The 13,187-nt window shown below is 38.2% G+C and overlaps 1 protein-coding gene across 1 annotated transcript in view; it reads left to right on the forward strand.

Moving 5' to 3' along the window:
- The first annotated feature begins 413 nt into the window (after nt 1-413).
- NEMF (nuclear export mediator factor) overlaps nt 414-13,187 on the forward strand; it is a 30,982-nt gene continuing 18,208 nt past the window's right edge. The window contains exons 1-13 of the mRNA XM_058163109.1: nt 414-1,129; nt 2,301-2,369; nt 3,034-3,136; nt 4,936-5,061; nt 6,496-6,644; nt 7,545-7,612; nt 7,897-7,980; nt 8,225-8,298; nt 8,852-8,922; nt 9,006-9,081; nt 9,484-9,546; nt 11,273-11,350; nt 12,250-12,458. Of these exons, the coding sequence (XP_058019092.1) occupies nt 1,071-1,129; nt 2,301-2,369; nt 3,034-3,136; nt 4,936-5,061; nt 6,496-6,644; nt 7,545-7,612; nt 7,897-7,980; nt 8,225-8,298; nt 8,852-8,922; nt 9,006-9,081; nt 9,484-9,546; nt 11,273-11,350; nt 12,250-12,458 (1,229 nt within the window). The 5' untranslated portion in view covers nt 414-1,070. The remainder of the gene's footprint in view (nt 1,130-2,300; nt 2,370-3,033; nt 3,137-4,935; nt 5,062-6,495; nt 6,645-7,544; nt 7,613-7,896; nt 7,981-8,224; nt 8,299-8,851; nt 8,923-9,005; nt 9,082-9,483; nt 9,547-11,272; nt 11,351-12,249; nt 12,459-13,187) is intronic.

A 13,187-nucleotide genomic window follows, 5' to 3' on the forward strand; every position in this document is an offset into this window, starting at 1 on the left:
CGTTACATTCATGGCTGTTAAATTGTATGTTGTTGTTTTTTAAAAAAATTGAATCCTGTTTACCCACAGCAGGTTGAAAGCTGCTTTGAATCAGTGAATAGAGCAGAATCAGTGGTGAAATTCAATTTTTTTTTACTACCTGTTCTGTGGGTGTGGCTTGGTGGGCGTGCCTTGGTGGGCATGGCAGGGGAAGGATACTGTAAAATCACCATTCCCTCTCCACTCCTGGGGGAAGGATATTGCAAAATCTCCATTCCCACCCCATTCTGGGGCCAGCCAAAAGGGGTATTTGCCAGTTCTCCCAACTACTCAAAATTTGTGCTACCAGTTCTCCAGAACCTGTCAGAACCTGCTGGATTTCACCCCTGACCAGAATATAAAGCAAGTAAGAAAAAGATAGTCTGGAAGATTGAGAAGAGCAGTAGCTGGATTGGTCTGTGAACTTTGGATTCCCCATCATACCAACCTTTGGAAGTCATGTTTCATTTATGTTCAGGTCCAAGTTAGAAAATAAATAAAAATGCGAGCTAATAACTATTTGCAGTACGAATAAAAATAGTTTCCAAGTTTAAAAAATACATATTTTCAAGCGTTACTTGTACCTATAAAAGTTGATATTTTTCATCGTTATTTGCGAACATCTGCTTTTTTAACCAAAAAGAAAAATAACACGAAGTTAAACTAAATATATATAATACGCCTAAAGCAGTATGCAGTATTAATCTCTCTCCCCAAGTAGTTGCATAGGATTTGCAAAATAACAAAAAAACCAACAACACCCCGCTGTCTAGGTCGCCGCTTGAATAGCTGAATTTCGGCTCTCGTAGCTCCGAAAACTTCGTGCAAATAACAGTAGATTCACGATCCCAAAGCCGCATAATCGTCTCGTGGAGCTAGTCGTTTTGGCTCCGCCTTCCTCCGCGAAATAAAGAAGTTTGGTCCCGCCGTCTCGCCATAGTTTCGTAATCCGACGCGCAGGCGTTCGGCCCGGTCGCCTCCTATCGGAGGAGCACCTGGGAACTACTGTAGGGAAGCCGTGCAGAGGGATTCGGGGCTCGTTTCCGTCCACCATGAAGTCCCGTTTCAGCACGGTCGATATCAGGGCGGTTATAGCAGAACTGCGCCACAGGTACGGCCTTTGGCTGTCTTTCTAAGCCACGCCCCGATGACTGCCGGCCCCGCCCATTAATCCCTTTTGGATACGCCCCTGCCCCTCAACCGGTAGCTTCCAAGCAAGTGATCCCTTTTTAGCTTTCCCGGCTTTTGGTTGGTTGGTGATGGCTGTTGGCGGAAATCCGCTCTGTGCCTTCAGATGGTTTCAGGCGCCCCTTCTCCCACTCTGAACTATTCAGACTCTCTAATTTGCTTAGTTTGGGAACTATTATTTGAAATTAAGTAAACAATAGTGTTGACATAAAGCAGGGGGTCCTCAAACTTGGCAGCTTTAAGACTTGTGGACTTCAACTCCCAGAATTCTCCAGCCAGCATAGTTGGCTGGAGAATTCTGGGAGTTGAAGTCCACAAGTCTTAAAGCTGCCAAGTTAGAAGACCTCTGATATAAAGTCTCCATCAATTTGAGCTTGAGTTTTGCACTAATTTGGAAGTGGCTTGTCATCGCCTTTCTTGGGCATGATTTGTCGACCTCCCACTTAGCCAACAGCCCTGGGATTTCCTTGTGGCCTCCCTTCCAAGTACTGACCATACCTGACCATTCTGCCATCTAACTGAATACAGGTAGATCTTGGCTTAAATTGTTTGGTGACTGTTCGAAGTTACTATGGCACTGAAAAAACTGACTTATGACCATTTTCACACTTATGACCGTTGTGACATCCCCATGGTCATGTGAGTTACATTCAGATGCTTGACAACTGATTCATATTTATGACGGTCGCAGTGTTCTAGGGTCATGTGATCATCTTTTGCGACCTTTTCTGATAATCAATGTCAATGGGGAAGCCAGATTCATTTAACTGTGTTCGTAATTTTATAACTGCAATGATTCACTTAATAAATGTGGCAAGAAAAGTCTTAAAATGGGGCAAAACTCACTTAACAAATTTCTCACTTAGCAACATAAATTCTGGGCTTAATTATGGTCGTAAGTCAAAGACTACCTGTATGAGGCATAAGTTAAGTGCATGAAATCAGGTATCTCCTTCTGAGTACATGGATAAATGTTTGCTGATCAATTTGTCTTTTGTAATAATTTGCTAAAGAGTTTATTAAAAAAATTCTTTTTTCCCATAATTTGACAAGAAATATATAGAGATCTAATTTTTTTTCTTTTCTTTTTACAGCTTGTTGGGAATGAGGGTAAACAATGTTTATGATGTGGATAATAAGACATATCTAATCCGATTCCAAAAGTAAGAACAAAATTTCTTTTGTTTTCTTTTGGTTATTTCTGTTGTTGGTGCTTATTTATTTTTCATATTTTTAAAGTCCCCATCTCCCTCAGTACATCGTTTGTTGACTTACACACCAAGTGCCTTTTTAAAGCAAATGTACAATTTTTTCCCCAAAAAATAATGATATTACAAATTAATAGAAGTTTGAACAGCAGTAGTTCAGCTTATATCAGTATTCAGTATCTTAAAATTGGCAAACTTGCTGTATCTAATATTTTTTTTAAAAAAATCAGTGTTTAAAATAGTAATTAAAAAATAAATCACAATATTTGACCTCTGAGAAAGCTTTAATGAGACATCTTTAAAGAAAATCTGCCAGAATGTCTATATTATCTAGGGCTGTATCTATCATAGTGTATAATCTTTTAAAGACCCTGACACAAATAATTTGATTGTATGCCGCTTTTGGGTGTTCAGTCAAGTGACCGGCATATGCAGATTTTATAGATTAATATTATTTATGATTCAGTTGTCTAAATTAAGGTATTGAATTAAGTGAAAAAGGAAAGCAAAATGGAAGTTTTGATAATAAGAATATTTATATATATTAGGATTCTAGGAGAAAATACAACTGCGGTATCAGTTGGCTGGTTTTTATGTTTTTGTTTGCATTGTCTTTTAGACCAGACTTCAAGGCTACACTTCTTCTGGAATCTGGCATTAGGATTCACATGACAGAATTTGAGTGGCCAAAAAACATGATGCCATCTGGTTTTGCAATGAAAGTAAGTTGAGTTTCTTTTGTTCATTAAAGATTCCTTGCAGAATGGTGAGAAAACGGAAGCTAGTAATTGTTGATTTTCCTTTTGTAAATATCAGTTTGGTTGGCAGAATTTGTTTTGGGGTTAATAACAACCAGATACATAAATGGTGTTTTGCAAGATAGATAGCAACAAGGCAGTTGTTTCTTCTCTGACTCAATCAGAAATTCTGCTAGTTTACTTCAACAGGGATTGAAAAAAATGACTTATGACTCTTTTTATACTTATGATATTTGCAGTATCCCTGTGGTCATGTGGTCAAAATTCAGATGCTTGCAACTGGTTCATATTTATGATGGTTGCAGTGACCTGGGGTCACTCAATCACCTTCTAACAAGCAAAGTCAATGGGGAAGTCAGATTCACTTAACAACCGTGTCACTAGACAAATTCCTTGTGTGTCCAATCACACTTGGCCAATAAAGAATTCTATTCTATTCTATTCTATTCTATTCTATTCTATTCTATTCTATTCTATTCTATTCTATTCTATTCTATTCCATTCCATTCCATTCCATTCCATTCCATTCGCAACAATTTCAGTGATTGAAGTAACAACTGTGGCAAGAAAAGTTGTATAATAGGGCAAAACGTACTGAACAAATGTTTCACTTAACAATGGAATTATTGGGCTCCATTGTGGTCGTAAATCGAGGACTACCTGTAATTCCATTTAGTTCAAGAAAGTTTAGTTTAGAGTACATTTGTTTACAAATACTTCCCAAATAAAACATGGTTTGTGGTTTCATCATCCTCATAATTGCATAGTATTTTCTAAGTACACAAAACAGGAACTCATAAAAGGATCCTTTTCTGATTCAGCATCTATTCTGTTACTCAGTCTCTGGATTAAGGCAGGGAGGGATCTTTTCCATCATTATTATTTCATCATTTTGTCTGTCCATGTTAGAGATTGAACCTGGGACCTTCAAAGTATATGCATAGCTGCTGATCTGCGCTTTTTCCCATTAGTGTAACTTCAGTAGGATATTAACATTCTTTCTTAAAGTGAACTGAATTGTGAGCCTGGCCATTTGAATTCATAGCTGAGTTCAGGCCATACCATTTCCTAGAGTAGGGGTGGACAATGTGGCCCTCTGGAGATACCATAGTTATCGCCAACTCTTATCAGTTTGTAGCCAGCATGGCCAATGTTGAAAGATGATGGGAGTTACAATATCTGTAAACCAAACTTGCCATGCATTACAGAGACGTATATGTACTTTTTAGCTTGATACTATGTTGGCTTCCCACTGTTAAATGCAACGGAGTCTTTCATAGTAATCTGACCGACTATTAACAACTATTTTATTTTATTTAATAACAAACACACTATCCTCATCCAAGGGCAGCAAGATAATATGTGGCTAAGCTGTAATTCATTCAAGGCATTTCCATGAAAATTGAAGTTTTTGTAATAAAAAGTAGATAAGGATAAAACAATGAAATTGAATCTTCTTTTATGGAAACTTTTGTGGAAAATTATATATACGTGTGTGTACATATGTATATATATGCATGAGATACACATACAAATGTACATACTTTTTTCTTCTTTTTTGTGGTTAATTAAAGGCAAAAACAAATCCCAGGATCTATTTACTCCATAACATGTTAGAACAGTTTTGAAATATTCCTAAATGTATGATGGATGGTCTTGTTCTTATGTTCTTATATATGGAAAGGTTGCCAACTCTGTTCTGATGGAATGCACAAATACTCTGCCATTGTTTTAAAACTTCTTTGTTCTCTTTTCATCAACAGTGTCGCAAACATTTAAAGTCCAGAAGGCTTGTGAGTGTGAAGCAACTTGGCATTGATAGAATAGTCGATTTCCAGTTTGGGAGTGATGAAGCAGCATATCATTTGATTATAGAGCTTTATGACAGAGTAAGTAGAGAAAGAATGTCTGAGACAGGGTCCTGGGGACAGCCTCTTTCCTCTACATGCTTTCTTAAAAAAAAAGCGGGGGGGTTTCCTCCCAAAATTCTCATCTGGTAAATACTCCACCTTGGTTCCTATCAGATGTGGGGATGAGCTCACAGAATGTTTAGACTTGGCTGTAGTGGTGGTGAATTAGAAACTTAACATTCCAATGAGGGGTCCTTGGTGCTCTCTGAGCTTGGTTGTTTTTTTGCAGATGTTTCATTACCCAAACTAGGTAACATCATCAGTGCTAGAAGAGAGTGGGATTTGTCTATGGAGATTCTCCGTCATCCAGGTCATGGTTTTCCCCAAGGTGCTTTTTTCAAGAGGCAACTGGACTTTCTGGTTTTTCTTTTGAAGACGTTTCGCTTCTCATCCAAGAAGCTTCTTCAGTTCAGAGCTCAGAAAAAAGCACCTTTGGGACAGAGTGGGATTTGCTTTCATTTTAAATAACACTTTTGCTGTCAATGTTGGTGGAAGAAGCCTTGGTGGTTCTTTGGATGAGCTCTTTACTGTTAGCTTGTTGGACAGATCCTTGATTGCGGTATTGTTTAGTTCTTATTTATTTATTTATTTATTTATTCATATTTTTATACCGCCCTTCTCCGAAGACTCAGGGCGGTGTACAGCCAATAAAACGACAAAAATCCCCCAAAATTTAAAATACACTATCAAATTTAAAAAACTGATTCAATCGCTGTAACATTAAAATATTAGCTAAAATTTAAAATATCTTGATCGTTGGCCTAATGTTAATCTAGGTGTTAATCTCTGCTCATCTTAAAATTCAGATCTATGAAGGATGCCAAGGTTGGGAAGAAGGCATATATGACTTTCTATTTCCTCATATCTCCTGATGATATCATGGCCTATAGAGCTGATTCTTGCCATTGTTGAGTAAGAAACTTGGGAAGGAGATCCCTTCATGCAGGGGTGAAATGCTTCCGGTTCCGCGATCCGGTAGCGATTGTGGCCGGTGGTTCGGCAATCTGGTAGCGATTTCTGAACCACCGGTGACACCCGCTGCCCATGCGCAGAAGATTTTTCACATGCACAGGATGTCTGCGCACGCATGTGATGCGCGTGCGGTGTGTGGACTTCCGAGCCGGTAAGGAAGGTAAGTTGATTTCACCCTTGCCTTCATGTCAAGGTGATTCTGCCTAACTCTGAAAGATTTCTCTTTTCATCATATCCTCATTTATTTAGGGCTTCCAAATTAACTTCTGGTGCTGTCTCTTTTTCAAATTTTCTTACAGTATTTTGGAAATATTCCAGCAACTTTACCTGAATATCCGCTCTAGCTTGCGCAGGGGAAAATACACAGATCAAAATCTGAGGTTCTGTGGAAAAAGTTTCATATCTGCATTTTAATGACAAACTGCTCTGAATTTGTTGCAGGGCAATATTGTTCTTACTGACCATGAGTACCTTATTTTGAATATCCTGAGATTTCGCACAGATGATGCAGATGATGTCAAGTTTGCAGTGCGGGAACATTATCCAGTTGATCATGTCAAAACTGCAACATCATTGCCCAGTTTAGAAAGGTAGTATTATATTTTATACAGAGCTTACAATTGGGGCAAACTCAAGCTTTAAGACGGGTGTCCAAACTGGTCAACTTTAAGACTTGCAGACTTCAACTCCCAGAATTCCTCAGCCAGAAAGTCTTAAAGTTGCCCAGTTTGGACACCTCTGCTTTAAGAGATAAGCATAAATTACATGTTTTAAGAGATCTAGTGGCTGGAGGTAGAAAATGTTTGCTTATGTTTTTTTTTCTCACTTTGCATTTTTGTAAGTAGTATGATAGGTTTTTGTAATACTTCTAATTTTATCATAAAAAAAGAAACTTTGCCTCCAGAAACTTGTGATTCGAATATGTTAAGGAGTATTTTGATAAAACAATGTACCTTGTCAAAAGGATATTTCAAAGGCTTTCTGGCCCTAAACAAGTAAAGACGGCCTCATGGTTTGCAGTGAGAGAAATAGTATTGTAGTATGAAGTAGTGTGAAATACTTAGTTCTCCTAAGATTTTTGTTTCCTTGCTAAAAGTTTTATTAGCTCATTTTACAATAGGGGAAGCAAATAAATATTTTAAAGAACACAGAAGGAAACTATTTCTAAATGAAAAATCTTGGGCCATAGTAAAGATTTACAAATGGACTGCATATATATGCATTGGAGGCTGCTTTATTAGATCCATGAAATAACAGTATTGGTGTTGAGTTAGGCTGTATTTAACAATGGCAGTTGTATAGGAAGTTATTTTTGATCCATTATGCAAATAATTCCTGTACATTATTTAGGTTTGAATTTGAATAATCTGTTTTTTAAAGTGATTGATGACTTCTGAGCAGAGAAAATATTCCCTCCTTAACTTTATTGTATATGTTAACAGTATATTATCAGAATTTTTTTAAAAATAGATTTCTTCACTCCTTCGTAGGTTAACAGAATTAATAACAAGTGCACCTAAAGGAGATCAACTAAAGAGAGTCCTAAATCCTCACCTTCGTAAGTATCAATTTCTTCTATTTTTTTAAGAAAATTACAAGGTGATTTGATCGTACGTTATTTGAGGATATGAAATAACAAATATGTATAAATCAAAATGTTCAACTCTGTTTTGAGAATTCTCATTTTATACATCTGTAAAATAATCAAAATCATCCCTCTTAAAAAATAGCATGTCCAGTAAATGATGTGGAAGAAGCCACACCTTTCTTCCTCAAATTTGAGCTTTTATTATCTTTTATCTAACTATTATCTTTCTTTTTTTTCCCCCCCAAAAAAAACAGCTTATGGGATCACTCTGATTGAACATTGCCTTATAGAAGCAGGATTTTCAGGTAGCATCAAAGTAGAGCAGATAGAAAGTAAAGGTAGGTATTGAAACGTTTGAATGTGTTAATGCCTGGCATAATTTCCTGTGTACTATAATATTATGTAATAGTTATTTAAAAACTTGTTTCCCTTTTTCAAAAAAAAATCTTGATCTTAGGGTTCATGCAATTTTCTGGGCAGCCTATTCTCTGACAGTCCTAACATACAGAGGATATACTGTGCCACAGCAAGAATGTGCAGTTTTATACATCTTGAGTTTCAATACCTATTTTTTTCTTCTAGGTATTGAAAAGGCACTAGCCGCTTTACAAAAAGCTGAAGACTGTATGGAAGAAACCGAGAACTTTAACGCCAAGGTATTTTATAATTTGGGGACAAATGCATTGATTTTTATACCTGGCGCACTCAATGGATTTAAAGCATTTCTAGCTTTGCAGCAGCACAACTGCTCAGGGGGAGAATACCTTAAATCTTTCTAGTTAAGAACCAGGGCTGCCGAGGGTTCTTTTGGAAATTCTATATCAACAAAAGAAGCTGGGGAGGTGAAGGTGAGGGAAATTTGGCCTTCAACACCACAGATGCTGTAGCAAATATTATCCCGAGGAATTTACACATTGAGTTTTCTGTTGCTTCATGCCATTTCTTAATTCTTTTCCCAAGAAATTCTGGCCTTGGGCTTACTACCCTGAGGCCACATTGCTAATGTTTATGTCGTATTTCAGTACTCTTTGGATGCTAAATGGCTAGCAGAAAAACAGAACAAACTGTAAAAGAGAGCAGCAACAGAAAGCCTCATTAATTGAACTGAAGACCTGCAGTGGTTGAAGAGGATATACTCTTACAAATTTCCAGCAGTAAAAAATAGATGTAATGCATAAGGATTTTCCTTTCCCTCCATCTTTTTAATAGGGCTACATCATCCAAAAAAGGGAGCAAAAACCAAGTCTGGAACCAAACAAGTCTCCTGAAGAAATCCTCACGTATGTATTTTGAGAGAAATGGGTTTTGTGACTGTGCTGTGCCATGGTGGTCAGCAAACACTAATGCAAAGCATATCTTTCAGGTATGAGGAATTTCACCCTTTCTTGTTTTCGCAACACTCAAAATGTCCCTATGTGGAATTTGAATCTTTTAACAAGGTACAGTGCTATGCTTGGTTCTGGATGTTATATGTCATTTTTATCATATCAAGGGCTGGATATGTAATTAATTACACTGAACAAGAATTCTTCCTTATATTAGTTAATGAGAATGATTTGGTTATCTTCTCGAATGTTTAAGGAGAACATTAAGATTTTGAATTATTGATCTTGAGATAATGTTACTCGGCTTTTGGGGGAAGTTAACGTTTGTTGCAAAGGTGATCAGAATGAAACCTGCACAAAGAAGTGTCTTTAGTGAGGCAAACTTTGTGTTTGAAATTTGTTTTGCAAATTTCCAGTGGACATTTTAAGTAGATCTAAGTAAGGAATACTGGTGCAATCAAATATTCTAACTTCCTTTTTCTTGATACGTTTTGTATTTCTTTATGGTTTTGGAAGGCAGTGGATGAATTTTACTCTAAGCTGGAAAGCCAGAAGATAGACTTAAAGGCATTGCAACAGGTACTCATCTTGTAAAAAGTCTTGAACTATGTTTTTCTGAAAAATGGGCACTCTAGTTCACCTGGGAAGAATTATATTATAATCTAGCCCAGGGGTGTCAAACTCACATCATTACGGTGGTGTCACATGACGTATTGGGATTCCCCCCCCCTTTAGCTAAACTGGGCATGGGCGTGGCCAGCGCGTGATGCATCTGGCTCACGGGCCAGGAGTTTGACAGCCCTGATCTAGCCAATAAGCCAAGTTCTGGCTTGTCTGTAGAAGCAATGATGAAACTTTCTTTCATCATTAGACCAGAATGATTACCAATAACAGCTAGTTTGCTCGGTTGAACAATCTAGAATCTATTTTACTTGATCCTAATTACTATTATAGAAATTTTATATTCCTATATATTTTCTCTGTTAATTCTATTATACTACTGTAGTTTTAAGAGGAAAATTCTCTTCTCGTTTCCATTTTTTACTCGTGGCTATTTTGGTTTTAGAAAACAACAAGTTTAACCTCCAAAAATTTTTTCCTTCTTTTTTTTTTTACATTTGAATTTTCCTCTCTGCTTTTTCATTGTAATTCTGGTATGTCCTCAGAATTACTCTACCTGAAAAGATTAAGTCTCTCAGATGAAGTTCCAGTAAGACTGAGTATGCACAAGTGTATTTTTTTAAATTCTTTCCATACTGCTTAAGAGTATTGTTAAGTGCCTATATCGCAAAAAGTATGGTGAATCCTTGTGTCTAACTTTTTGATGGTCAAAATTGTTAATTTTATTAATTTTATTAAATTAATTATTTAATTTAAATTAACAATTTTGATGGTCAAAATTGTTAATTTTGACCATCAAATCTCGTCAAGATTCCTTGTTTCTATGATTTCCTCTCCTTTGTTTGCATTACCCTATTGATTTAAGGGCACACACACACACACACATACGGAGGAGGCCTATACAACACTTTTCCCAATTTCAGAATTTAAAATAAACTAACATTGCTCTTTGCCCTCTGTTCAAATGTTGCCATTGCCTTCAGTTCTTCTTGTTGTGACCAAGGCCCAAGTAGTGATTACTAAACACAATTCAGTCCTCAACAAACTTATTTTATTAAAACAGCTGAGAATTAATTCATTCTCAGCTTCGTCCAAAACAAAATTCTTAATAACCAGTCTCTCATCCTTATCACCAACCTTTGATGTCTTTGGCAACCTGCCAAAGGCTTTTCTTGGCAAAAGCCCACAAAGTTCAAAAGATGCTGACAAGCGTGGAAATCAACGTTGATTTTCTACAAAGAACCCCATGGCCCATTGCTGCTCTTTTAAGCCTTATGGGAGTGGCCAATCATCTTCTGGCCTTACTCCCGAGTTGTCCTTTTTTCTTCAGCTGCTCTTGCCTTCTGGCAGCTCTTTGCATGCGTGCACGTAGGAACAGGCTCCTCCTGTTCCTCTGCCTCTCTGCTGTCCGCATCTGGAGGCTCTGGAGTTGCGCTTCGCTCCCAGATGGCCCTGGCCCCATCTCTGCCTCTGATGCAGAGCCCTTGTCCGGGCCTTCCCCTGACTCCAGGACTGGCCCATTGTCCTCCCCAGCCTCTTCACTGTCCGACTCTGCTGCCAGCTCCGCAGGCTGTTGGCGGACCACAACACTTCTCATTTTACATTTCACTTCCTCTGTCTACATTAGGAGAAGGCTCAAACGTGTATGTTTCTTCTCCCACTTTTGTGTTTTTTTTCTTGAAAGGAAAAACAAGCACTGAAGAAGCTGGAAAATGTGCGGAAGGATCATGAATACAGATTAGAAACTCTTCATCAAGCTCAGGTAGCAACATCGCTTCCTTTAAGTTCAGTGGAATGCAGCATTATTGCACAATCTCAGATGGTCTGTCTCGTTCAAGGAATTTTAGCCTAGTTTCAGTAAAATATTGTATTCATGCTGGAATAAATCTTAAAATTATGACGGGGAAGAAAGGTAATGCCTACTGGAGTGGAAATGCTGGGCTAAATGAGCAAACAATTTACTGTAGCTTCAGCTTCAGATATTCGGAAGAACTACAGGGTGTACGTCTTTTTTGTGTGTTTCTGTCATGTTTGTATATTCACTTAAATAAACACACACACACACACATACACACACACCTTCCCCTCAGAACTATTACTGGTAGAATGACCTTGTAGTCATGCATAGTGGCTTTCTACAGCAGACAACTAAATATCTCTGCAGATTGTAAACCACTGAGAATTTTGTCAATAAGGATTGGTGAGATGTGTAATCAATAAATCTGCCAGCCTTAATCTTGGTCTAGGCCTAGGGACAGCCTATTTTTCACAAAGATCAATTGTGATCATGAGTGCACCCACTTCCCAGTTTATTAAATTGGGCATGGCCATTTTATGTTTCCAGATAAACAAAACCTTTTTTTGCCCTTGACCTACACAACTGCAATACCTGTCTTTCTTTTCCCCCCTCAACCTCCCCCCCTTTAAAGCCCATAATTTGTTACTTCAGTTCACCAGTTATTTTAGAACAATAGTTTTCTATCAGTTCTTGACAATTTACTTGTGTTCCTGTAGCACAATTCTCATATCATAACCAATATCCAAATACTAAGTCTCGGTACCTTCAGCTCTGAAGTCTTTAGCAAGTTCTACTTTTTTAATTGTTGTGATAAAGGGAAAAGCGGTGTCTCAGCACTGACTGTCCACCTTTACTTTCCAAAGGAAATTGACAAGGTGAAAGGTGAGCTTGTGGAAATGAACCTGGAGATAGTTGATCGAGCCATCCAGGTGGTCCGCAGTGCCTTAGCCAACCAGATTGATTGGACAGAAATTGGAGTCATTGTCAAAGAAGCCCAGGCCCAAGGAGACCCAGTAGCAAGTGCCATCAAAGAACTGAAGCTGCAGACAAACCATATCACGATGCTCCTAAAGTGAGTTACCAAGCAGATGAGAGGAGTGCCCTGGAATGGTATTTCCATATAATGGAAGGGAATCTGTTAACATCCAGAAAGTAGGCTTCAGCTCTCATCAAGATCAGTTAGAATGATCATACCTTAGAGCAGTGATTCCCAAACTGTGAGCCGCGGCTCCCCAGGGAGCCGCGCTATCGTCATGGGGGCGCCGCGGAATATCTGCGCCCGCTGGGTCCGGCGCTGATGCGCCATTTCTGGGGCGTCTGGTGCGCATGCGCAGTTGCAGGTCGGATTTCCGGGGAGCCGCGGGCGCGTCTGGTGCGCATGCGCAGTTGCAGGTCGGATTTCCGGGGGAGCCGCGGGCGAAAAAGATTGGGAACCTCTGCCTTAGAGATCTTGGGAGATGTAGCCCAGTAATTTCAAGATCAGGAACAGATGACGATTGTTGAATTGAAATTATAGCTGTAGAACTCACCATTCTGAAAATGGCTGTGTTAACTTTTTTTTTTAAAAAAAAAAACTTCCAACCTTTGAAGCTATATGGAAATAAAAGGTCAAGACAAAAACAAACCCAGGCAAAAAAAATAAAATAATAATCATTAACTTGTGTTAACCCTGCAAAATTTTACTGTGTATCCTCAGGAATGTAGAACAGAACCAGAATGAAAAATGGTGATCAAAAATACTCAGCTATCCTCCTGAATATGAAATACATTAATTGTTTAAAATTATTATTAAAAGAGATGC

This window comes from Ahaetulla prasina, chromosome 1, assembly GCF_028640845.1.
Source record: "Ahaetulla prasina isolate Xishuangbanna chromosome 1, ASM2864084v1, whole genome shotgun sequence".
In the NCBI taxonomy this organism is placed as follows: domain Eukaryota; kingdom Metazoa; phylum Chordata; class Lepidosauria; order Squamata; family Colubridae; genus Ahaetulla; species Ahaetulla prasina.